We start from the raw sequence: 25,709 nt of genomic DNA on the forward strand, positions 1-25,709 counted from the left end.
CCTATGTTGTATCTATGAATCCATGCTTCACCTTTCTGGTGACTTAAGGAAGTAGAGGAATCAGTTAGAAGGTATATATCACTCCCCTCCATGATGAATGTATCTGTCACTAGCCTGCCACTCAATAATTGTACAAAGGACATCTGGTATCATCCTGGAGGCAAACAGATCGAGAATCTGAGATGCTCCCTTTCTGGAATATTGCATTCACCAACGAAGTTTTCAAGTGTCACTGATATTTGCTCTGATGACTGAAATTCAAGTAATCTAAAAGATAGTTGTTTCTCTCTACCAAGCAAATGGCAAAAAGTGAAAGATCTGATGAACTATGAAGCAGTCCCAAAGTTAGCTTGTCATGGCTACACTGGGGCGGGTGTACAGGGGCCCAGGCAACTTAGAGGGCCCAGGGAGCACTGGAAGTTCTAGCTGGGATCCGTGGATGCAACTATACCCACAGAAATCAGGCCTAAATGTTCACTTCTCACATGGCTGAGGGCACAGTTGCATCCAAGCCCCACTCCAGCAGCTCCTCTCAGGGCCAGGGACTGCCACGAAGCTTTGAGCCAGGGGAAGAGCAAGCTTGGCTGTTCTTTTGGTCCAGCCTGGCAGGGAGCTGCAGTGCAGGACGGGGAGCCTGTGCCACTGCCACTCAGGCAGAGGTACCTGGTCTGTGTACTCCTGCCCACTCCCGGCTGCGATTGCAACTGCCTCCCGCGTACCCCAGAAGGGAAGAAGAGCAGGTCTGAATGTGGAGCATAGAGGGAGGGGATGGGGAGGAGGAGTGACTGTGGGGCACAGAGGGGAGAACCCTAAATCCCTTCCTCCAAGGAAGCCTTGAGACAGCAGGGAGGGCTAGGGTAAGGAGTGGGGCAGGGGAGACATGGACTCCTGGGAAGGGATGGTAGGGGGTCTCCCTCAAGGGCTGAGATCCTGGGAGCAGGCCAGAAAAATGAACCTATAGCAGATAGTTCATGAGTTTACAGAATGAAAATCTTGCAAAATGTGATTCAAACAGGAGAGGAGAAAAAGTCAGTATTATATGTTGCATTATACTGTTTCACAGACGTTCACACTTTGAGAATTGTTATCAAGTACTGAACAGTTGAATTGGCAGGTTTGGTGCTACAAATAAGTGAAACACTCATTAAAATTTGAGAAAGGGGCCCACAAAAAAAACCTGCACAGGGTCCCATATTCTGTTCTTCCACCACTGCTTGGCTACATATATGAAGGGCACAAGCTACCCTCCTCTCTTTGGCAGTTAAGTAATATTTTGGGGCTTCACAGCCTGGCAGGCTCTGATGCCTTCAGCCTTTTACGTAAGAAAGGAAAATTCTCAATATTTGCTCTATGGCTTGAAGCTCCAGTGAAGTATGGATTCCCTGAGCTTCAACAGGCTACAAAAGTCAACACTGTCTAGAACATTTCCCCAGTTCAGGTTTTACTCAGGTTATCACTATAGATTGACATGGTTGGCAGAATGGAAATCCTCAAAGGACATTGCCAAACAGATAAAAGCTTATAGAATTTGTTGAGGCACTGCTAGCAGGCTGTCTCCTCCTGAGCTATATCCTATAAATTGGACAAGGTTGCAAAGGCCTCTTTCTCAGGATGACGAATGAAGTCATAGATAATGAATGCAGGAACTCAGAAAAGATTGGGCAAAGCTCTCTTACTAAAGGGTTCAGAGTAGCAGCCGTGTTAGTCTGTATTCGCAAAAAGAAAAGGAGGACTTGTGGCACCTGTCTAACTGCCCTTTCTGATGGACCCTTCTGATCTCAGATTGGCATGGATCTGAGAACTTCCAAGATGAGCCTCTGATACTATCTCAATGGACCCTTCTGATCTCAGATTGGCATGGATCTGAGAACTTCCAAGATGAGCCTCTGATACTATCTCAGTTTAAATTGAGACTATCTGTGGAGACCTCCAGATCTGAGCCTCTGCAACCGGGGCAGAAGGAATCAGATGAGATATGGGACTGATTGTACTGGAAAGTACTGGAGAAAACTCCCACTGGTTCAGAGTGGCCAATGGAATTCCATCTCTCTGAGGCCCCAGTCAGGACTGAGACAACACATAGATATGAGGGAGTTGCTGGAGCTCAGGGTCCAAAGTCACATCTCATCAACCATCAGATTTAAAAAGTCTGGAACTGTAGCAGATTCGGATCCAATTCTCAGTTTCAGGTGCCCACTCAGAGCCAACAGGTGCTCAGATCTGCAGGATTTATAACACCGTAAGAGGCCCTGGATCTATTCTTCTTAAATGCAGAAAAAAGTGGGAAGCATAGCTGAGAGGCAGGAAGGTGTTGGCTGGCAAGGGGTGAGGAGAGCAGCTGCTCCCTGGCTTCACAAGGGACACTGCTACTGACAGTACAGCAGCACTGCTATAGGCACAGAGGTGTTAGCCTTCTAGGCACACAGCGAAAACTCTTGTCAGGCCCTCGTCTTCTCCCATCATCATTTCTGCAATTTCCTCTTCTCTGGCCTTCCTAACACCCACGTTGCCTCCCTTCAACCCATTAAAAACACCACTGCTAAAATCCTCTTTCTTGCCCATTATTCTAGCCAAGCCTCCTCCTTCCTAAAGACCTCCACTCCCTTTTATACCACATCAAATTCAAGCTTCTTGCCTCACCCTCCAGACCCTTCATAGCTCTCTCTCACCCTTCTTTGTCCAGTCTTTTCCCACTTCCTTTCCACAAAATATATTAGCTACTCTTGACTGCCCATTTAGCCACTTCTCCCACATCTGTCTCTGCACCTTCTGTCACACTGCCCCCTGTCCACAAATGACCTCTGAGAACTAATTCATAAGGTCACCCTTCTGTCCTCCAAATACCTCTTCAAAACTCTCTGCTTCCATAATGTCTACAAGACACTACTAATTATGGTTAGGGTGAAGGGTAGCCAAGTATAACGGATGTGTATGTATTCAACAAAAGGAAGTATATAAAATGACAGATTTTCAAAGGTACAAAGGGCATCTAGGCACTCACTTCTCATTGTGTGTCTAACTGCCCTTTCTGCCTTTGAAAATCTCTATATGACATATAAAAAAGCTTGCATGTATTTTGATTGCACCCCTCTCCCACACCCACAGCATGTTGCTTGTCTTCTTAGACTGTAAGATATTCAAGATTGGGTCTTTTATTCCTGTATGTGTGGCACCCAGAATATTATCGGTGCTATTTGAATAAAAATAATAATAAGAGGTGCCCACAGCCCAGGTAACAGTGGGGCAACTAGTGCGTACAGGTCATTTTTGCCACCCCTTGAAGTCTGGCAGCGGAGTAGGCAGAGTGTCAAGCTAGGGCTACTATTGCCTCGTGCTTAGGTCTGTAATGTATTCTTCGCATATAACGGTTGCTTCATTTGCCTATAAATTTACTGCTGCACCGGTACCTACCTCATCTCTCTGTAAAAGCATTTTCACTACCCGCAGTATGAAAAGTACAAAAAAGCAAACTCAACTCTACACTGTTATTTACTCTACGATTGCTTCTGTCACTGCCAAGTTTTCTAGATTTTTACAGCCAGACACCAACTACAAAAAAGTGATTAGAGATGTGTCCTGCTGATGCTCCTGCCCAGCTTCATAAGCACAAGAAGCAGTTCAGGGCTCTGACTCACCCCATCAGCCCCACTGTTCTTCCAGGCAGACAACCCTGTGTCAGCACTTCTTCAGTTAATTGAACAGTCTGCTTGCTTTTGTACTCATGACAACAGCTGATGGAACTTCAGAAGACTGAGGGTTTTTTTTTTTTACTGCTTTTGATCTGCTCCTTGATCAGTGTCCCTAATCCAAAACTGAGTTGCTGAGGCATAAGATCTATGATTATTTTAATATATTAGGGCTTGTATGAGACTGGTTAGTAACACTAATCCCTCCCCTAGTTTCTGAAGTGGGACAGGGTTGACCTCAGGCCCCTCCTTCCCTTGCCCCTTTAATTAGCACTTGTCAATATTTGAGACTGAGCTTCATGACAGCTTTACATTTCCTAATACTGCAGTTAATGTTAGTACATTTAGTGGTCATGAAAATAAGAGACCAATATTACTAGCGAAAGCCATGGATAACATGGTTAGCAGCTTGCAGGCTTCCAAGAAACCTTTGCAAACACATCTTAATCTTAGCCTGTGAACATCCTGTTTTCCAACCTTGGGCCTCTCCTAAAACGACACTGTAAATTACAGTTAATGATGGAATGTTCTAGTGATTTGGCAAACAGTCATTAGGTTGTGCCAGAGACTACTGAGCTCATTCATGACCTGTGTTAGAGCTGACCTTTCCCCTTTAATATTGCACTATGAGCTTGACTCAGTATCCCTTGGGAGTCTATCCATTGATTTCAAGAGGCATTGGATCAGGCCCTAAGATAGTGTCATTCAGCTTCTGGAACTTAAATTATGTAGTAAAATGTTGAACAATACTGCAGCGAACACACTGTAGCCAACAACAGAACCTGAGTGAACCCTTTTCACCTCAATACCTACTGATAGCTTATGGATGAAAGGATGTCTCAAATTGTAATTAGAAAGTACAGTACTCTATTCAAACCCTCCATTCATGTCTTGTCACCCTCCCCATCAATATTCTAATGATAATGATGGGAGATATGTGCAAGCAACATAGGGAGGCACAAGCCAAAAATCTGAAAAAGTGTTCAGTTTTTGACTTTCTGTTAAGTCCTTTGGGCCAGAAAATAACTACTTTTAAATAAACACAATTATTTTATTTTTCATTGGTTTACATTATTTATTATAAATCTTTTGTTAAAAATCTATGTTACTTAATAATATGGTAATTGATGTGTTTCAGATTTACAGCCTATCAAACTAAAAGGAAATTTCTACTCAGAACAATATTACACTTTTTATCTAGTGTTCTATGTCCCATGGTGCACACATTCAAAGTGGTAATACAGATTTTTGGTTGTAAAGAGTAAATCATCCTGATGTAAATGACGGAAGACTAAATTAAAAAAAAAAATTACAAAGTCTCTTGCCCATGCCTCCCCACCTTCTATCATTCTCCCAGTTTCCTGCTTCCTCCGCACTTTTTGTCCCTTACCCTTAAGTTTCCTGCCTATTGCATTCTCCCTCCTTATCCTCTATATTATCCTGTCCCTGCAGTCTCATTCCCTTCCCACACACATCCCTCTGTGTCCCTGCCTGCAATTCACATTCTATTGCCCCTCTATTCTCCCTCCCTTGCTACATTTTCTTGGCCCACCTACATTTCTCTAAGCCAGTCTCCCTCATATTCTTCTGTGTCTAGAGTTTCTCTTGCCAAAAGACTCCTTCCTAGCTTTCTTTACATTTCCCAAACATCTAGTCTTATTTCCTACCCCTCCAGATTTCCAGGTCCTTTATTATGTGCTGGCTGGATCTCTCTCACACAAAGTGAAGATGCAACTGTCATATTCACTAAGGGCACCCTGATTTCAAGTTAATTAGAAACAACTGGAGATGGCAGCCATTTTCAATAGGGGCAGCTTAATGGCCACCAGAACTGGATGCAGTACTCCAGTTGAGGCTTTATGAGTGCTGAGTAGAGTGGAAGAATTACTTCTTTTGTCTTGCATACAACACTCCTGCTAATACATCCTACAATGAGGTTTGCTTTTTTTGTAACAATATTACACTGTTGACTCATATTTAGTTTGTGATCTACAATAACCCCCAGATCCTTTCTACAGTACTCCTTCCTAGGCAGTCATTTCCCATTTTGTATTTGAACAATTCCTAAGTGTAGTACTTTGCATTTGTCCTGATTAGATTTCATCCTATTTAATTCATACCATTTCTCCATTTTGTCAAGAACATTTTGAATTTTAATCCAGTCCTCCAAAGCACTTGCAACCCCTCCCAGGTTGGTATCATCCTCACACTTTAAAAGTTTACTTTCTACACCATTAGCCAAATAATTTATGGAGCTATTGAATAGTACTGGATTCAGGAGAGGTCCCTGTGGGATCCCACTCAATATGCCCTTCCAGCTTGACTGTGAACCATTGATAATTACTCTCAGAGTATGGTTTTGAAACCAGTTGTGCATCCACCTTATAGTAGGTTCATGTAAGCTATATTTCCCTAGTTTGATTATGACAAGGTTATGTGAGACAGTAACAAAAGCCTTACTAAAGTCGAGCTTTATCACATTGACTGATTCTCCCCATCCACAAGGCTTGTTACCCTGTCAAAGGAAAATAGGCTGGTTTGACATGATTTGTCACCTTATTATCTTCTACATGCTTACAAACCGATTGTTTGATTATTTGCTCCATTATCTTACCGGGTACCGAAGTTAAGCTGACTGGCCTGATTCCCTGGGTGGTCGTCATTCCCCTTTTTAGAGATAGGTACTATATATTTGCCCTTTTCCAGTCCTCTAGGATCCCTCCTATCCTCCCCAAATTCTCAAGATAATCACTAATGGCTCAGACATATCTTTAGTCAGTTCCTTAAGTCAGGCCCTGATGACTTCAAGACATCTAACTTGTCTAAGTAATTCTTAACTTGTTCTTTCGCTGCTTTAGCCTCAGATGCTATCCCATTTACATTGATGTTCACTGTGCTAGTTATCCAATCACAGCTTTTTTGGTGAAAACGGAAACAAAAATGGCATTTAACACTTTGGCCATTGCTGCATTTTCTGTTATTGTCTTTCCTTCCTCATTGAGTAATGGGCATACACTAAGCTTGGTCTTCCTCTTGCTTCTAATACATTTATAAAATGTTTTCTTGTTAGCCTTGATGTCCTTAGCTAGTTTTATCCTGTTTGTGCCCTGGTCTTTCTAATTTTGTCCCTGCATCCCTATGTTGTTTATTTATAGGTCATACTTTGACCTAGTTTCCACTTTTTGTATAACTCTTTTTTGAGTTTCAGATCATTGAAGATCTTTTGGTTAAGCCAGGGTGGTCTCTTGCCATACTTCCTATCTTTCCTGCACCAATACTGAGACTTACAATTATATCACAACAGTTGATCTACAGAGTCTACAGCCATGGTAAGAATAATGCATGAGTCCCTATCTCTGAATGGGAATGTTTCAAAAAGTTTCTTATACAACTTGAACATAGCTGTGAGATTTTACTCTTACCCTTGCAGTGAAGTCCACAGCAGCACTCCGATTTAATAGCAATGTAGCAACATTAATATTTCCATAGTGAGCCGCTATGTGGAGTGGAGTAAAACCACTCTGGGGGAAAAAAAGAAATTTAATTAATATTTTAATGTCTTCTTGTTCCTGCAATATTTGTCTGACAGCACTGACAAAAACTAGCAAGCAGAATATGCAAGTTAATATTCCATTCTGTCCTGATATTCACTCACTGACAGGTTACATGAAATCATATTACTAAGTAAAAGAGGGGAAAAAATAACAAAATTATTCTACAAGAACAGGACTAGGATAAGACTTTTAGTTATTCTAGATAAACATCAGAAGACATTTGAATTTAAAAAATTATCCTTCTTTTAAGAGGAGAAATTAATTTCTAACCAGAAATATCTACTTGTTATCTGTATTATTTTAGCCTTGCAAGTAAAATTTTTCTTAGTGATTCTTTGCAGAAGTTCAGAAGCAAATCACTTCAAGACACTTGCTAACTAGATTTTATAAATTCAAAGAAACTGCTAATTAAAGCAATATCAAAGACCATTTTAAATTATTAATGTGGCTTTTTTTTCAACGGTTAGTACTATAAAGATCACTCTCCTACTGTGGGCAATCACACTGGGTTATGTTAAGACACCACAAGTTGTCAGCCTAATTAGAAAATGCCTAGCCGATAACATCACTTCAGCAACTTTTTTTTACATATTTATGTAATTTTACTTCCTTTTAAAAAAATGCTAAAACATGCAGCAATTCAATCCGTCCCCCAAAAGTATGAAACCTTATGGGAACTAGATGCATTTCTGAATTGTTAGCAAGCCTTTTAGCCATGCTAGCTTTCACCGCCTCACTTAGAGAGTTTTGCAGATTTAGTACCACTGTAAGATCATTTAATTTGCTGACACCATCAAGGGTAAGTGTCATGCAGAAGCCTAAAGAATCAGTCCTGGATGCACAGGGTTGTCTGCAGCTCTTCACACAGATGATAAACATCTACAGTATTAGAACTTCAGAAACCTTCACTTTACGCAATATGACGCTTATATCGTAATTAGTTCCAAAGAATGCTTACTCTTACTTTTACAACCCTAGTTTTAGCTGCAGAAAGCCCTGGTAACTAAACTACAGTCTTCTCTAGCACATGCTACTTTGTTTAGTCTAAAGCAGGTATCTATCATATAAAAGGCAATGCAGAGCAGAGGAGAAAGAAATGATGCAGCAGCACTAAGTTATGAAAGAGTGATGATGCATATATATACTTATATATACCTCCGTTGTTCTATTCACCAGCATCTAGGTTAACACATTGGGAAGCAAAGAGGGGAAAAAATGAATGGTTAGTTGACCACTGGTGACATGGATGCAAAAAGCTTCATGACAGCTGTCTGGCAGGGAAGCTATGGTGAAAGCACAATCGGCACAGAAGGAAGCTAGACCGGATGGAAACTGAATGATCATCTATTTTAAATGTTAATTATTACACTTCTATAAGAGGTTTTAAAGTGATAGGATTACACACAATTTTAATCATATGACTATTTTATTAAATTACATTCTCTACTGCACTCTACTGATACTAGCCATCACTTCAAATACAACCAATCATTTGAATAGTATTTTCCTTGTTTGGTTGGTTTTCTATTTACATGCTCTCTACTCATGATAGTAACCCTGATTTTAAACAGAGGAGAAAAAATACAAATGAAACTGTATTACTTATCATGTGAAATAGAGGGGGCACAAGTGTAATTCCTTGAAGCAAACACTTTCTTAAAGGACCTCTTCGCCTGCTATAATCCATGTAGTTAGTACATAGCTTTAGGCATGTCTCAGCCTATTTTTTTTACAACTAACCTTTGACTCCACATCTGCATTATGGTCATTCTGCAGCAACAGAGCAGCAGCCTTTGTGTCATCCTTGCGGGCAGCAATGTGGAGAGCAGGAAGACGGACTTTTCCCTTTGTATCATTTTCAAGCAACAGTGAAACCACCTGGTCATGACCTTGTTGCAAGGCTACTGCCAAAGGTGTGAAACCATCCTGTAAACAAATAATAATGACACTCAAAAGATATTCAAAGACTACCAGAACAAAAAGCAAACTGGTAACATATCAAAAAGAATAAAACTCAAAATCGGAGGTAATGTGTAAGGTGTTATGTGGAGTCCAGTCTACTCAAACTGAGTGTAACAGAGTTACAAGGCCATAAAACTAGAGTAAAGTATTAGTGAATCAGGTCCTAAGAGTTTCAATTAATCTGTGACTTAGGACTGGCTATATACAAACATAAAAGAAGGAGACGACAAATAAGTGTATGAGGCTTGAAGGAACAACAAGAGAAGTTACTAAAAGAACCAACACGGAAGTATAATCAAGAATAAAAACTGAAATTACGTTGAATTATAAATGTTAATTATGTCCTGTAGCAATGTATCTTCCTTCCCTAAAGAGCTGTTTGAAATAATTATATTTTTTCTGAATAAATTAAACTCATCTCTATACACTGCATTAATCTTTGAAATATGGGGAATTTAAAATCCACTGACACTTGCTAAGAATTTAAAGTCATCTACTATGTAAATTATTTCATTCCAGCTACAAAGTTCATCTGCCCATTCATAAACACTAATTCTTAAGTGACATCTCATCCTTTCATCAACTGTACAGGAGTTATTTTAACACTAGAAGAAATTGTAGACCAAGAAAATGGGGTAAATGGAAGAATTTGAGAGGTGAAAAACAGAATTAAGACAATGGCTTAACAAACTTTACAGTGGGTACCTCTAAATGCAGAAAGATGAGAATATTAGATGCTCGTGGCTGATTTCGATATTTTCCCAAACAAACAACACTTTTAGCCAGTAGAGAGAACACCATCTTGATGCTGACACTCCCAAAACTAAGGGGGCAAAAACTGTCAATCTTCCATGAAAACTTCCCAAAAAAAGATTTAGTTTTTTTGTCTGAATTTTTTAATGAAAATTTTGCATTTCAACTTTGCTACATTTTGATGGAAAAAATCTCTCTCTCTCTCTCTTTCTCTCATTCCCCCTCTATTAAAAATGTAGGGGAGAGTAAGTCAGGGGGGGGAGAGAATGTGTGTATGTAAAAAAGTGAGAAAAAGCGGTGATGGTAGTGGAAACACTTTCTCCTGCTTTTTTCCCCCACTTTAAAAAAAGTTAGTTATTTTGTGTTAAATGAGAAAAAGTGTTAACTTTTTAGAAACAAAAGTAACATTCCTAAGACTAATGCCTAAAAGTTAAATTCTTACTTTCTCTTATTTTTTTCACAAAAAGCCACATAAGCCCCACCCCCTTTTACAAAAGAAAAAGGGGAGAAGAGTAAAAAATGAGAGAAAACACGCATTTCCCCACAATTCTGAAATTAAAATAATTGAAAATACCCCAAACTGTTTTTACACTAAAATTTCTTATTTAATTGTTTTACATTAAATAATTCCACCAAAAATGAATTTTTTTCCAAAAATTTCATTTGTCAAAACCCAATTTTTTTATGACAAAATTTTTTATTGAAAAAATACACTGGAATAAACGTGGCAATTTCTGGGATCGCATTTCACTGTCATATCAGCAGAATCTGTGATTGTGGACAGCCCAATGAATTAAAAAAAACCCAACAAGTTATTTTGTTTCTGCACACAAATTTAACAAACTAAACATTTCTGAGGTTGAAGAAATTATGCTAGCGATGGAGATTTAAAAAAAAAATCCTTTCCATCAATCACTTTTTGGATTGGAAAGTACAAGGACCACAATGTCAAAAGGAAGGCAATTTAGAGCATTTCTGACTTGAGCAATACCAGGAGTCTTGAAAAATTTCCAGCTCATTTCAAAACGTAAGAGTTTTGGATATGTTCTAGATAAGGTTTTGAGATCACCCATTAAAATCTGGAGAGCTATTCAAGGAAGAAAGATGGCCCCTCCCACTAATGTAATGCTCTGTGAATAGCGAGGATATGTGTAATATGAACGGGCAGGAAAGTTAGCTACTTCAGTTCTGGCCCTTCTCAAAGAGAACATTGGTTAGAAAATATAGACAAGATTCATCCTCAGAAGATGGGGCAGCAAGCGCACAAGAACATAACATTTGAGATGTACTAAGTGTGAATGGCAATGGCTTGCAGAGGCATGAGGGCAATGTGGCTGGGCAGTACAGAAAGTTATATCAGTCCACATTTCTAAACCCCTTGGCAAGGAGGGATGTAACCAGTACAAATCAGAGAGCCCTGTTAATTTTTTTTTTTTTTTTTGAGGCAGGAGAAAATGGTTCAGATTGAAGGGAGGAATGAAGGGAAAGGAATGAGAAAAGGAAAAGGGGTAAGTGAAGATGAAAAAAATGGTGAGAGGGATTGGCCATGGTGAAATCTCATCATTTTTCTGTGTGTGATGTCAACACCAATCTATTTATATACCTACCTACCTACCTAGATTTCTAGCCTATCACCATGGTAACTAGACCCTTGATGTGATGGCTCATAACTTTTCTTTCTTGTACAGTAAATATTGCCATTTTGAACTTGAGCTACTGTATGAACACATCCGTGGGATCTCCCAAGGTATCCGAATGGCACATTGTGACGTTTAATGCATATAGCCAATTTTCTAAGCAAACAGTGCAGCTAGAGATTTATTTGAGAACCCCTTTAGATTCATTTCTGTGTAAGTCACATACTAAATATTTTCAGTCAAGTGATGGTATGTTTAGTTGGGCTCCCCGACTCTACAGTGAGGAATTCAGGTACAGCAAAGCAACCTTTGTCTTTACATTATATTTTTCACCCCAGTATCTGTATTATTTGTATTCCTGTGTCTTTTTCCTGTAAGTACAGTGCCCCTGAAAAATAGAGAAGCCCCATGTGGTCAGAGGCAATGTGGAATAAGATGTCAAATGTCTTTTGATGAGAGCATTGATTTCTCAAAATGAGGAGTACCCAATGTTTTCAATAGTCAGCCATGTGAGTAGCCAGTTGATTCACCTGCAAAAAAAAAAAAAAAAAAAAAAGCAGGTTCTCTAGCAACAAACTCCTCTGGTCAGGCCTTCCCTGCAGTTTATGGTTCCTTCGATTTCTAGTGGCTTCTAAATCTAATTTTTAAAAAAGGTCACTAAGAATGTATTTTCCCCTTTCTGCACACAAGGGGAAAGAGGGGCGTGTGTGATTTGAGCAGCTTCCTATAACCTCAGTTTCTGAAGATCTACAAAGGAATGGCCCATCTGTTCTGTATATAAGAAAATTACTTATCTTATAGTAACTGGAGGTTCTTTGAGATGTGTGGCCCCTATCAGTATTCCACTATGGGTACACATGCACTCCATGTGCCCAGAGCTGGAGAATTTTGGTCTCTGTTGGTCTGCACATGCACCAACTGCCTCTCCAGTTCCTTCTCCACTGCAAGTCAGACAAGATCTGAAGCAGAGGAAGACGAGGGTGGGTAATAGAGTACGGATTGGGACAAAGCATCTGGAAGAAACTCCAGTTACTATAAGATAAGTATGTTTCTCATCTTCAAGTGCTGGTCTCTATGTGTATTCCACTGTCAGTGACTGGCAAGCAGTACTCAAGTAGCAGGAAAGTGTGAGGTCATAGACGGCAGAGCCTAACTAAGGACTGGAATACTTGTGGCACCTTAGAGACCAACCAATTTATTTGAGCATAAGCTTTTGTGAGCTACAGCTCACTTCATCGGATGCTTATGCTCAAATAAATTGGTTAGTCTCTAAGGTGCCACAAGTACTCCTTTTCTTTTTGCGAATACAGACTAACACGGCCGCTACTCTGAAACCTAACTAAGGACTGCTGTTCCAAAAGATGCATCAGCAGTGGAGTCCTGTACCAAGGCACAGTGTCTAGCAAACATGTGGACCGACCTCCCTGTAGCTCCCTTATGAATATCAAGTAGAGTTGTTGCTTGCACTACTGTGGAATGAGTTCTTACCCCATAAGGAGGGGGAAGACTAGACAGCTGATAGAGTAAAATACAGACTGAGATCCATTTCAAGATTCTTTGAGAGAATATAGCCTGACCCTTTCTGCAATTGTGACAAATATTCTAGGGGATTTCCTGATTGTTTTCGTTCTCTGCAGATAAAAGGCTAAGGTCCACTGAACATCAAGGGAATGAGCCTCCTTTCTTCTGAGGATGCATGAGGTTTTATGAAGAACATAGATAAGTGGATAGACTGATTCAGAGACTGCTTTGGGGGTGAATTTAGGATCTAAACATAATGAAACCTTGTCCTTATGAAATATCAGGAAGATTCACCATCAATGCCCCAGGCTCACCAACCCTCTTTGCTGAGGTGATAAGTTACCAGGAATGTGACCTTCATGGATAGGAGAGACATGGAGCAAGAAGCTAATGGTTCAAAAAGAGGCTTAGTGAGTACTGAGAGAACAAGGTTCAAGTCCCATTGAGAGGTAGGATTTTCTTTAATAGGTGGAAAGGTCGCAATTAGGTCTTTGCACAATCTGCTAGTCAGAGAGTGTGTGAAGATCAAGTAGTCCTGAGAAGGCAGATGATAAGCACTGATTAACTGCCCAGTGAAGGTCTTTGATGCACCCAGATAGAGAAATGCTTCCACTTTTAGGTAACATTTCCTTGTGGAATCCTTCCTACTATTAGAAAGGTTGTTTTGTACAGCTTCACAACATGATTGCTCTAAGGACAATGCCCATCCAAAAAACAGGCTCTGAGATGAAACAGTCATGGGTTGGGATGCTTGATCTTGTCACTCACCTGAGTCAGGAGATTGAGAAACACAGGAATAAGTGCCCAAGACAACATGTGTAGTAGGCTTGGGAACCAAAACTGTCTGGGCCAGTTGGGGGCAATGGAAGTAGCTCATGCCCTGTCTTGTGATATCTTGCACAAAACTCGAGACAGGCATGATAGTGGAGGGAAGGCATAGTTCAGATGATCTGACCAGAGAAGGAATAGAGTATTGCACTGTGGTGGTGACCCAGGGCTTCTCTGGAACAGCGTATGTTGCACTTCCCATTTGTTTGGGAGGTGAACAGCTGCTTGATGGGTGTCCCTCAAAAAGCAAACATTTTTTTTTTACCACAGAGTCATGAAGCTCCCACTCATGATCAACTGTAAAGCATCTGCTGAGCGAGTCCTCTAGCATATTCTGGTTTCCTGGGAGGTAGACTGCCAACAGGGTAATCTGATAGCCGATGCACCAGTTCCATAGACTGACTGCTTCTGCACACGGGGTTGGATCTCACTCCTCCCGGTTTGTTGATGTAAACGACGGTTGTAATGTTGTCTGATGTTACAAGGTCATGGTGACCTTGAATGAATGGGAGAAAGATTTTCCAAGTCCTTCAAACTGCTCTTAACTCTAGAACATTAATGTGTATCCTGGGTGGTCAAGATACTTAGGTGCCTTGCACTGTATGGTTGTCCATGTGAGCTCCCCAACACAACAGGGATGCATCAGTAATGATCATCCTGTCTGAACAGAGGCGAGGAAAGGAAAGTCGATGCAAACCTGACAGGGATTCTTCCTCCATGATACCACTTTGGTGGGACAATCACTATGGTGCTAATGGACTGTCAGTTTGGCTAGTACACAGTTTGAAGCCATGCTTGTAGGAAACAAAGATGGAATCTTGTAGAAAGCATGATGTAAGTGAATGAGGCCATATGGCCTGGGAGAGAGAGAGAGGTCTTGACAATCACTCTGGGGTTTGTTATGATCTGGTCTATGATAAGTTCATAGCCTGAAACCTCTCTCTCAAAAAGTAGGCCCTTGTCATGATGGAATTTAAGGCTGCCCCAATGAAGTGCAAAGTCTGTGTAGGGATGAGAATGGATTTTTTGATGTTTACACTGACCCCCAGAGAACATGAGTTGTAGCATTATCCAAGTTGACGCCTGAGCACCTTGGTGCAACCTGATGACAGGAAGACAATCCTTGAGGCAGGGGAAGATGATGAAACCATGGCCTCTTGACATAGGCTGCTATGACAGAGAACATCTTGGTAAAGACCCTGGGGGCAACAGCAACGCCAAAAGGGAGTACCCTGTCCTGAAAGAGGTCGGAGCCAACAATGAATCTTGGAAAGCATCAGTGAGATAAATTTCCACATGAAAGTAGACATCCTTCATGTTGAGAACTGTAAACCACATCTTTTTCCAGGGATGGAATTATAGATGCCAATGTGACCATACAAAACTTGAATTTGCAAAAACGGTTTTGAGATAGCAGAGGTTCAGAATGGCTCTCCAATCACCTTTCTTTTTGGAGATTAGGAAATTTGTTGAGTAAAACCCTTCTCTTGATACTGAACAGGAACCTGCAGTATTGCTCCCCAATGTAAGAGAGATTGCATTTCTTGTTTGACAATGTTCTCATGAGAGTGGCTGTGTAGAGGAGGGTGGGGAAAGGGGTTTTGGAGGGGATGCAAACTCTATAGCCAGAATGGATGACGCTGAGCACTCATTTGTCTGTTGTTATTGCACTCCAGATGTTGATAAAGAATGCTAGATGTTCCCCAAAGGGTGCATGGGAGTAATGAGCTGTTGCATTCAGTGGTTCGCTGCTTTCAAGCTCCCATCAAAAATAATGTTCAGCTGAGGTCTGGGATTGGCATGAGGAACCTGCTGCAGCCACAACTCCCAGCAAATCACAACTGCAGTAGTCATTGTCCTGGAAGATGCATCAGCCGCATCTACTGCTGATTGGAGAGTGGTCCTGGCAACAATTTTGCCTTCCTCTGTGAGAGCCTGGAAACTAGCTCTGTCCTGCTGTGGGAGAGATGGTCAATAAAGTCCACAAATTTAGAATAGCTCAGGGACTTGTACTTAGCCAGTAGTGCTTGGTAATTGGCTATCCTGAACTGGAAGACGGGGAAAGAAAAGATGTTCCTTCCCAACAAGTCGAGATGCTTGCCATCTTTTTTAACCAGGGTAGATTGGGGTATTGCTGCCTAGATCTCTTTGTGGCAGCTTAGACCACCATTCTGCCCTCTTGGTTGGGACATAGTGCCGTTTCTCTGTCTTTTTAGGGGTAGGAGCACAGGTAGCTGGGGTATGCCAGACTATCCCAGTGGGCTCCAGGATGGCTTTGTTAACTGGAGCTCAATTCTACTGGAGTTGGAGTACTGAAGGATATTCAGGAGCTTGTGTTTAGGATTGTAAATCTCATCAAGAAGAATCTGAAGCTCCCCTGCAATTCTGCAAAGGAGATCCTGGAATTCCTTGTAATCATCAAGGTGGGATGGAGACCTTGGAGTTACTGCCTCATCTGGCAATGAAGACAGCAATCTCATTGGATCTGGTCAAACCGCCAGGTCCGACGTATACTTCTTGTCCTCCTCCTTCTCAGTAGGATCTGGGAACAGTGCCAGTGGTCACCTCAAAGGGGACAAAAGGGGAGACTCCCTAGCAGACCAGACTGACTCTATGGGATAGTACTTGTCCCATGGGCCCCAGCATGGACAATAGTACGGATAATAGGATGGACTGAACAGGGGTTGCAGTGGTCCCAAGGTATGGCGTGCTAACAGTTCCAGGGTGGATGAGGTGAAGGTTGGTTCCAAGTTGCCTCAGGTCTTCTGACCAGGAAGGTGAGTCTTGGAGAAGGAGGGCATAATGGTTCATTGGGCAGTTCAGAATCTCCTGATGAGGAGAAAACTGATTCCGATTCCAACGGCAGTACCGACAAAGGCACTCGAGGGAAATCATAGCCCAAAGATGGAATGGAAAACAAATTCCTTCCAAAAGCCAGCTCCCCTGATGGAATCAGAACCTCTCTCAAAAGGAAGAGACCTGAAGGAATGGGAGACTCTGGGTCTGGGAGAGTGAAGATGTCCTCAGGAGGAGCATAGGTCCTGGCTCTTCCTGGAGTGAGAGGGGTCTTGTGTGCCCGAACCACCAGAGCCGCTGTAGAGAGAGTCTGAGTCACAGCCATTGAAGACAAAGATGGAACTGTGGGTAACTGATGCTTTTGTGGACAGGTTGTCATTGGTGCCAGGGTTTGTGCTTGGGAAGTACTGGAACCACCAATACTCCCAGATCACAAACCAGAGGCAGTTGAGCACTAGACTTGTGAGCTTTCTTATCATGCCTCTGAGACTTAAAATGTATTAAGTTCTCTTGGGCTGAGCTAGTGCCTGGTTTAGGAATGGCTAGAAAAGACTTCTTCAAAGTGCATTTGGAGGAAGACAGCTTCAGGCTTATGAGAATGCTCACTATTCTCCCAACAAGACCCCACCAAGGAATCTGTGGGGGGTAGACTGCTTCACTCCTGATTCAGACCTTGTGGCAGGATGCACACTCCTTGCTGAGTCAGACTGGTGTACAGGGCAGAGGCAGGTCCCCCTGCCTGGGTCTGATTTAGGCCTCATGGCCTTTTCCATCAGGTACTTCCTAAGGCAAAGTTCCCACCTTTCCCTGCTACAACTGAGGAACAAACAGCAGATGCTGCACCTTGCTGCAATGTGGGCTTTCTTGAGGCAGTACAAACAGCGTTGGTGGTTGTCACTGAGAAAGATTGCAGGCAGGAAGCACAAATTTTGAAGCTTGGAATCCTGGGCATAGCTCATTACCCAAATTGGGTACAGTGGGTGGGGGTTCTCTCCAGGTTGGGGAAACTAACTGTGTAACAGTAAAACTAACAGATAAAAACTTTAATTATCTAGACTATAAAAACTATTTACAGATATCTAAATATATTTGCCACAGATAAACAAGCTGAACCTTCGGACACTGAAGTTTCCAGCCCAGCCCATGCAGCAGTGAGAAGGAACTGAAGAGGGGGTCAGTCCGCCCCACCCTTTATCTCCTCGGTTGGAGGCACAAGGAGAGCTAAGGCACATTGAGGACCAACAGACACTGCTTTCAAAATTCTCTGGCTCTGGACACATGGAGCACATGCGTACCTCAGTGGAATACACACAGGGACCAGCACTTGAAGAAGAAAAAGTGATTACTGTAATACTGACAAGTAAACTATGATTGAGAATATTACCACGGACATGAATGCATTTCCACCATGTGACCCACAAACTGCAATTGCAAGTAACTATCTTTATGTCATCTGTTCTGGAAGTAGGAGCTACACTTTAACAACAACAACAAAAGTTAAAGAAAACAGTTGTCTCTTTGTCAGTTATTTTAAGATAAAAACAAAACAGTTTAAAGGTTTTATTTTTGATTAACGTTTGTTATGTGGTGATAATTTGGTACCAAAGAATATAACAATATAAGTGATAAAAGAAAATAGACATATTAAAACCTTAATAAAAGCAAAGATATACATACACAAGTGCTAGGGCTACATTAATCACTTGTGTAATTCCATTAACTTCTCCTGGGGTGAAATTAGATGGTACTATATAATAAATTTTCCCCCAAATCTATTTGAAACTACACTCACATGGTAAGGTCAAGAAAGCAAGCAGATACATAACAGCTAGAAAGGAATATGTATGTATAATTTTATAGACATATTTTCAAAATGCTGATTTAGCATTTTGTGGAAACACATCAGTTTCATTGAACATCTGATGAAACTCTACCTGCAGTCCTGCCAGCTTGCTTCCTGAGCTGCTGGGCAGCTCAAGTTTCTAGGTAGACGCCTCTCAAGACAATTTGTTGCCCTAGGCAAGCTTCAGTGTGCAGACCTCCCTGCCTTCCCCACCCCAAATACCCCAGATAACAGTGGTTATACACTGTTGGGGCACCAGACTTTGCGGGGGTGGGGGGGGAGGAGGGAGGGCAGGGCGCTACAAGCCTTCTGATGGTTTGTTGGTTATGGTAGAAAGGGGTGGGGGGAAGTGCCAGGATGCAGTGCCACACACCTCAGGCTTGGTACGGCCAACCCTCCATCAAGGGGCGAGTGGGGGGGTGGCCAAGCCAAATTTCAGTGAGTGGCATTGCGACTTGGTGCACAGGATCCATCCACAAAACCAGACCCTGTAAACCCTGGGGGAATCTCAGAACTTTCACACTTCCCACAAAATAAAAATTCCAACTTTTGATCAGCTCTATTTATAGTATGTAAAAACTTTAACTTCAATGTTTGGGGGTTTTAGTAATCTTATACAAATTTCTGTAAAAAGGAAGTTTTTATACATTTAAAAATACATTTTTAAATCTTTTTAAATACATTTTTAAATACATTTTAATACATTTAAAAATCTCGGCCTTAACTACTATAAATGATTAAAAACAATGAAAAAGTCAATAGCTCAAAATTCATTAATAAGATTCCTAGAGGGAGCATTTTATTAGTTTGTAATTCTCTCTGTGAAGGACTGATGCAAAACTCCATTTGTAAAAGCTGGTGAGAAAATCCTTTGAAGTACATTAAACTTTATTCATATGAAGCAAAACTTGATATTTTACCTCAGTAGCAAGGCTCTGACTTGCACCATTGTCAAGAAGAAACTTAACAACTTCCAGGTGATTTTCTTGGGCTGCCATATACAATGGCGTGAAACCATTCTGAAATAGAAAAACATATTGTATAAATATTGTCTGTAGTGTGCTAAAACAATAGAGTTTATTACATACCATTCATAATCCACGCCTTCCACAAATATGCCTTGAATACCAAAGATCTGCTGCGCTCAGGTCGATGGGTAAGAATAGCACTGCTTCTGCCCATATAGAAGTTAATGGCAAAACCTCCATTGACTTCAGTGGGAATAGGAGAAGGCTTCAGATGCTACAATACTGTGGACAGGGGGCATGATGTAAGCTCTCGACCGGATAGGTTTGTCTAAGTGAACTCCTTACAGCCAGCTGGGAATGTTTTCCCTTTCTTTCAAATGTGAATATAGAAGATTAAAATCAAAGTATCCAGGCAAAACCATTCTGGATAGAGGGCCAAAGTGGGCAGGAAAATATGATACACATCTCAAGGGGATCCTGGGGGCAATGACCCTTTGGAAAATTAGGGCAATTTTTGATCATCTTCCCATTTTTTTAAATTGTCTGTATGTGTGTCCATCCCTTTTCTCCTAAAGACTTCAGATTTTCCTACGATTTCTCTCTTCAAACAACTGAAAGAAGGGGGACTGTCCCTGTGCTCAACCAGTTATCTCTTTATAGGTACCATGAGATCTCAGGGTCAGCAAGACTTAGTGATCTTAAATAGGGATTTCTTCAGCATTTCCAAACAAGTTAAAGCTGTTCCTCAGATTACAATTGAGTGAGTGACTTCAATCAATAGAATACCCAGCCTGCACATTTCAAACTAATTCAACAATACTACTAAGATGAGTAAAAAGAAAAGGAGTACTTGTGGCACCTTAGAGACTAACAAATTTATTTGAGCATAAGTTTTCGTGAGCTACAGCTCACTTCATCGGATGAGTGAGTTTCTAACCAACAATTCTTAGGCGAGTGAGTCTCCTTTTACAATCAACACTTCTGTCAGTGCTCCAATAATAAGGAACACAATATTTCAGGGGCCTGGGGGTGGGGTGGGAGGGTCATTCCATTTTGTACTTTTGTACATTCCATAGTACTTTGCTTTAGAGATTAACATTAAACCCTTGTATGATTTTTCTCCAAGTCTCTAACATTACGTGGATTTCCAAAATCCATAGCATCAGTAATTCTACTCATAAAAATAAAATGGCCTAATGGGTTTAAAAAATAGCTGTGCTGTGCTCAAGCCACCTGTAATGCAACTTAACAAGCCTGCTGATTTGCATTTTGAAGTGGCTTAGGTTGAGATGGCCTTGATTATACCGCAAAACAGGAAAGATTTAATCTCTTTAAATTACCTACTGGTTACTCAAAAATGTCACATCCTGCATTTTAAGCAACTATCAAAGGGTTGCAAAATGAATTCCTACTGCATAAATAAAAACAACAACATAATTAAGATCAACAATCTTTCCTTCCTTCCTCTGACCTATTATTATGTGTTTATATATTTCACACTGAGACCACTGTCCTTTGAAATGACCTCAGGTGGATTGTGTGTTTCCCATTTCCTCTCAGGTTACCCAGACTTGTAAGTGGCATGATGCAGCTCACCATGTATTACTGTAACTGTTTTCATTTTAATATGAAATGATCTGGAAGGATCGTGCACTTTACTGGTAAAAGTGCTGACTCAAACAGGTTCCCGGATTTGGGCCCTCAGAGCGAAGAGGATCATCTCACAAGATGCTTTAAATGTACAATTGCACCATTTCAGTCTTGGACTGGGAATGAAAGCCAACGCAAACTATACTATCACAAAAGTGGTGGAGAGAAGTGACTGACATTACAGAAATACATTACATAAATAAAAGTTATTAGGCTACTGGCTCACATCTGGGTCATTTCACTGTAGCTCTTCATCTGACTATTGGATCTGAAGAATCATCCTTCCCTTTCTTCTTTGGGCAAATTATAGCTGAGTTACAGTTACTTTAAGCAACTCTGATGGCCAAAAATGTCGATGTCCGCTTAGGTACAGTAAAGATTTGAGAGGCCCACAACCACTAAGCACAAACAATATTAAGAATAGTGCAAAGAAAATAAAAAAGGAGACTTTGAGTAGGCCTTTCAAAATTCCCATCATGTAGCCTAAAATAAAACAAAACGTTATTTGCATTTAAACAGCATACTGACTCAGCCGCTGTCTAGTGCAGAGGTGGGCAAACTATGGCCCGCGGGCCACATCCGGCCCATGGTACCCTCCTGCCTGGCCCCAGAGCTCCTGGCCTGGGAGGCTAGCCCCCTCTCCCGCTATTCCCCCTCCCCCGCAGCCTCAGCTCACTGTGCTGCCAGTGCAATGCTCTGGGCTGGGGGGCTGCGAGCTCCGGCCTGACCCGTGCTCTGTGCTGTGTGGCGGCCAAGCTATAGCACTGCCAGCCACCGGTGCTCCAGGCAGCACAGTAAGGGGACAGGGAACAGGTGGGGTTGGATAGAAGGCAGGGGAGTTTGAGGGGGTGGTCAGGGGCCGGGGGTGTGGATAGGTGTCGGGGCGGTCAGAGGGCGGGGAACAGGGGGGTTGAATGGGGGCAGGGGTCCTGGGGGGGGCAGTCAGGAAGGAGAGAGGGGGTTAGATGGGGCGGCGGGGGGCAGTCGGGGCAGGGATTCCAGGAGAGGTCAGGGGACAGGGAGAAGGGGTGGTTGGATGGGGCAGGGGTCCCAGGGGGGCAATCTGGAATGAGAGGAGGAGTTGGATGGGGCAGTGGGGGGCAGTCAGGGGTGGGGAGTCCAGGGGACAGGGAGAAGGGGATGGTGGATGGGGCAGGAGTCCCTGGGGGGCCATCAGGGGACAGGGAACAGGGAGGGTTGGATGGGGTAAGAGTCCCGGGGGGGTCATCTGGGGGCGAGAAGCAGGGGGGGTTGGATAGGGGTCAGGGGCCGGGCCATGCCTGGCTGTTTGGGGAGGCACAGTCTCCCCTAACTGGCCCTCCATACAATTTTGGAAACCTGATGTGGCCCACAGCCCAAAAAGTTTGCCTACCTCTGGTCTAGTGTTTAACAGGGGTGCACACAGGTCCTCATGTCCTGGATGTTTGTTCAGGCTGGGAACGAAGATCTGTGCTTAGGATATGGCTGTCCCCAAACTTCCCTCTCTTCCATGATCTCTTTAGTCCTTACTCTCTCTGTGAACTTCCCTAAGGCTTCAAGCTCCATCCCACGCTACACTCCCACCTACCAGAAGTAGTGGTAGCAATAAGTGGGTTCTCAACTCTGTCAATGGCAACATGTGCAGGTTGTGTATCTGAGCTGGAGCTTGGTAGTTCTATTCAAATACTGTGTTTAATGTACTCTGGAGAACTTGTAGAAGGGGAGGACACAAAGTATGAGAGAAATTTGGAGGGAGTGATACTGGTCCCAAAGAGACCATATATTTTACCATTACTAGAGAAGATACTTCTCCTCCTAGGACATCAAAGCTGTTTTAGGAGTGCTGAAGGAGTCATGGCATTGGAAGCTCTAAAGTCCTCAGAGGAGTCACAGGGCAGAAAGGAGCTGGAAGCTTGAGGGTCGGTCGCTGGGGAGGGAGCTAGAAGCCAGGCCACATGATGGTGGTAGGGGTGGGGAAAATGTGGAGAAAACCCACAGGAAAGGGAGAGAGGGAGCAGATGTGCACACATACTTAGAACTTTAGAACTTGAATGTTATGTGAAGCTGAATGGCAGTCAGGTTCCAAAGAACATTCTGGATAGCAAGATACTAGTGCTAACAAGTGTTTATTATTCATTTCTGTGAACAGAGCTAGTGTCTGAAACAAACAGATTTGGAGTTAATTTGGGGCTGGGGGACACAAGGAAGCTATATAATAAACACAGCGTTAGGGCCTGATATTGTTTCCACTGAATTCAGTGGGATGTTTGCAATTGATTTCAGTGGGAGTAGAAGTAGACCCTTCTTTTGTATCATGCTGCCTTTCATAGTCTGTATCCCCAAATAGAGAGTTAACTAATAACAGTTATAAAGCGAAAATAAATTATAACAGCCAAGGAAGAGGAAAATTAAGAGATGCAGACAAAACAGAAAAGATAGGTTTCAGCTGGCATTTTTAAACAGTAGTGATGCAATGAAGTAGGGAGGTACCGGAAGGCTCTCTCACCTGTCAAGAACTCTAGCGGGAGGACATCAGGACTGGCAAGACTGTATGAAGGCACAAAGAGCAGGAAGAGAGGAAGGAGCAGGGAAGGGAGCAAAGAGGGACAAGTCTCTCAAGAAGACTAAAACAAAAACAAGTTCAGGAATTTTTAAGCTGGATCTCACAAATACAGGAAGACAATGAAGACACTCAGTGGAATTGGGAAAAATGTCGACATTTATTTGTGTAAGCAAGTGGGCAGCAAATTTCTGGACTCTGGAGGGTTAAGGGAAGCCATGTAGAAGCGAATTATAATAGTCATGGTAACAAAAGAGCAGGCATGGATAAAGATTTTGACCAATGTGGAAATAAGATAGTGGCCCATGGTGCATGTTCAGACAAAGAATATGTGGTGGGACAAGGAAACGTCACTGTCCAGAATGCAAAGCATATGGACAATGGAGACAAACAGGAAGTTGGAGATAAGGACAGATATAAAAGTGATGGAGCTGAATTTGAGGTGGTTCTTCTTGCCCAAGAGAAGTATTTCTATCTATGAGATGTTTAGCAGAACAAAGTTGAGGTCAAGCACTAATTTACATGGCCAGTGTAGTCTGCATAGTCAGTTAATGTTTGGATATTTTGATATTTTGATCCAATTCAGGAAAATATCACTATTGAGGACAGCACTTAAGTAGGTGTTTATAACCTACTGGAGTCAATAGTTAAAGTTAAACAGGTGCTTCACTACTTTCCTGAGTAAGAGCCTGAGAAATTAGTTAGCACACAATTAATTCTGCTTAATGAAAAGACACAAAAAGGTCCAGAAAAAATTCACCAGGGCAAGTGATATCAAGTTATCACTTATTATTTGGTAGTCTAATTCAAAGTACACAGAGAGCATGTGCCAGTTTTTCTCCATTCCTTTCAAACAGTACAGCTATTATTATTATTACAGCTATTTATTGATTTAGTTCCACCTTAAGAAACTCAAAAACTGTTGGGCTAGAACATTTTAAATCTGAATTTCAAGTGCAAGCAGAAGCCTGTTCTCCTTTTTAGTTAAATAATGAAAGGGTGAAATTGGGCAGAGCCAAGTACTATCAGCACTGGAAGGTGGAAGAGAACTCTCCTGGATATCCTCAATTTATCACAATTCTCAGATTGTGCCACAGAGAATCCATAATCTTTTTTTTTTAAAAAATCTTTAAGATACTGAAGCAGCCACTAGGGCCACATCCTAAAGTTAACTTCTACTCTTCCATGGGTAATAAATACCCCTTGTGAACAAATGCAAAGGACAGACAAAGGTAAATGTTCTTTTTTTTTTTTTTAAAAGAATATGAAGATTTGATTTACAGAGGCCTTACTTTCCTGTGTGCCCAAAGCTGGCTCTGTCAGCAGGGGACAGCTGTTGCCTTCAGGGAAAGAGGAAGAGCCAAGCTCACAAAAAGCAGGGTCAGCATCAGGAAAAATAAATCTTTGAACGTTCACGCCCGAAGGCTGCTAAATTCAGCAGAATGTTAAAATCAAGTTCTAGACCATATAAAGGAATGTGTTACAACTGGTGCTCAAATCCAGGATTAAACCTTGGCTAGAGGCAGGTTTGTGGCATAGAGCGCTAAGGACCATTGGGGCTCAGCAAACACAGGAGCTGAATCCCCACACGTCATCCCCACTCTTGGGTATTTGTGTAGGAACTACACATCCATTGATTCAAACCTCCTTCCCAGGGCAGACTTCAGTAGTCTCCATCCCCAATGCCTGGTTACCACAGAGGGCAGCTGAGGTGCTAGGGGATGAAATCGCAGAGGCAGAGCATCTCCAGAAAACTAGAGGGGATGTTCTTCCAATTCAGCTGAGGGAACTGAATGGGCTGTTGAGTGAGAGAAAGTAGGATGAATTCTGCACCACCCCATCAGTGTGCATTTTATGCCAACAAAGGTTCTTGGGTATATCCAAATTACGAAAAAAAGAGTTTTACTTTTTTTTGTTTTTTACCGTGTGTTAGCTAATACACGGTAACTAGCATGTGGTAAAATCCTAGTGT

General features: G+C 42.0%; 1 protein-coding gene across 7 annotated transcripts in view; it reads right to left on the reverse strand.

The window, feature by feature from the left end:
* ANK3 (ankyrin 3) overlaps positions 1-25,709 on the reverse strand; it is a 288,028-nt gene that overhangs the window by 179,321 nt on the left and 82,998 nt on the right. For 5 of the 7 annotated variants that reach the window (XM_074958832.1, XM_074958837.1, XM_074958836.1 and 2 more), the window contains exons 5-7: positions 19,501-19,599; positions 8,981-9,166; positions 7,109-7,207 (exon numbers count right to left, since the gene is read on the reverse strand). In XM_074958832.1, coding sequence (XP_074814933.1) covers positions 7,109-7,207; positions 8,981-9,166; positions 19,501-19,599 — 384 coding nt within the window. Of the gene's footprint in view, positions 1-7,108; positions 7,208-8,395; positions 8,420-8,980; positions 9,167-19,500; positions 19,600-25,709 lie in introns of all 7 variants that reach the window. The other 2 variants (XM_074958833.1, XM_074958834.1) reach the window with 1 other exon arrangement.

The sequence above is a fragment of the Natator depressus genome, chromosome 7, assembly GCF_965152275.1.
Source record: "Natator depressus isolate rNatDep1 chromosome 7, rNatDep2.hap1, whole genome shotgun sequence".
NCBI lineage: Eukaryota > Metazoa > Chordata > Testudines > Cheloniidae > Natator > Natator depressus.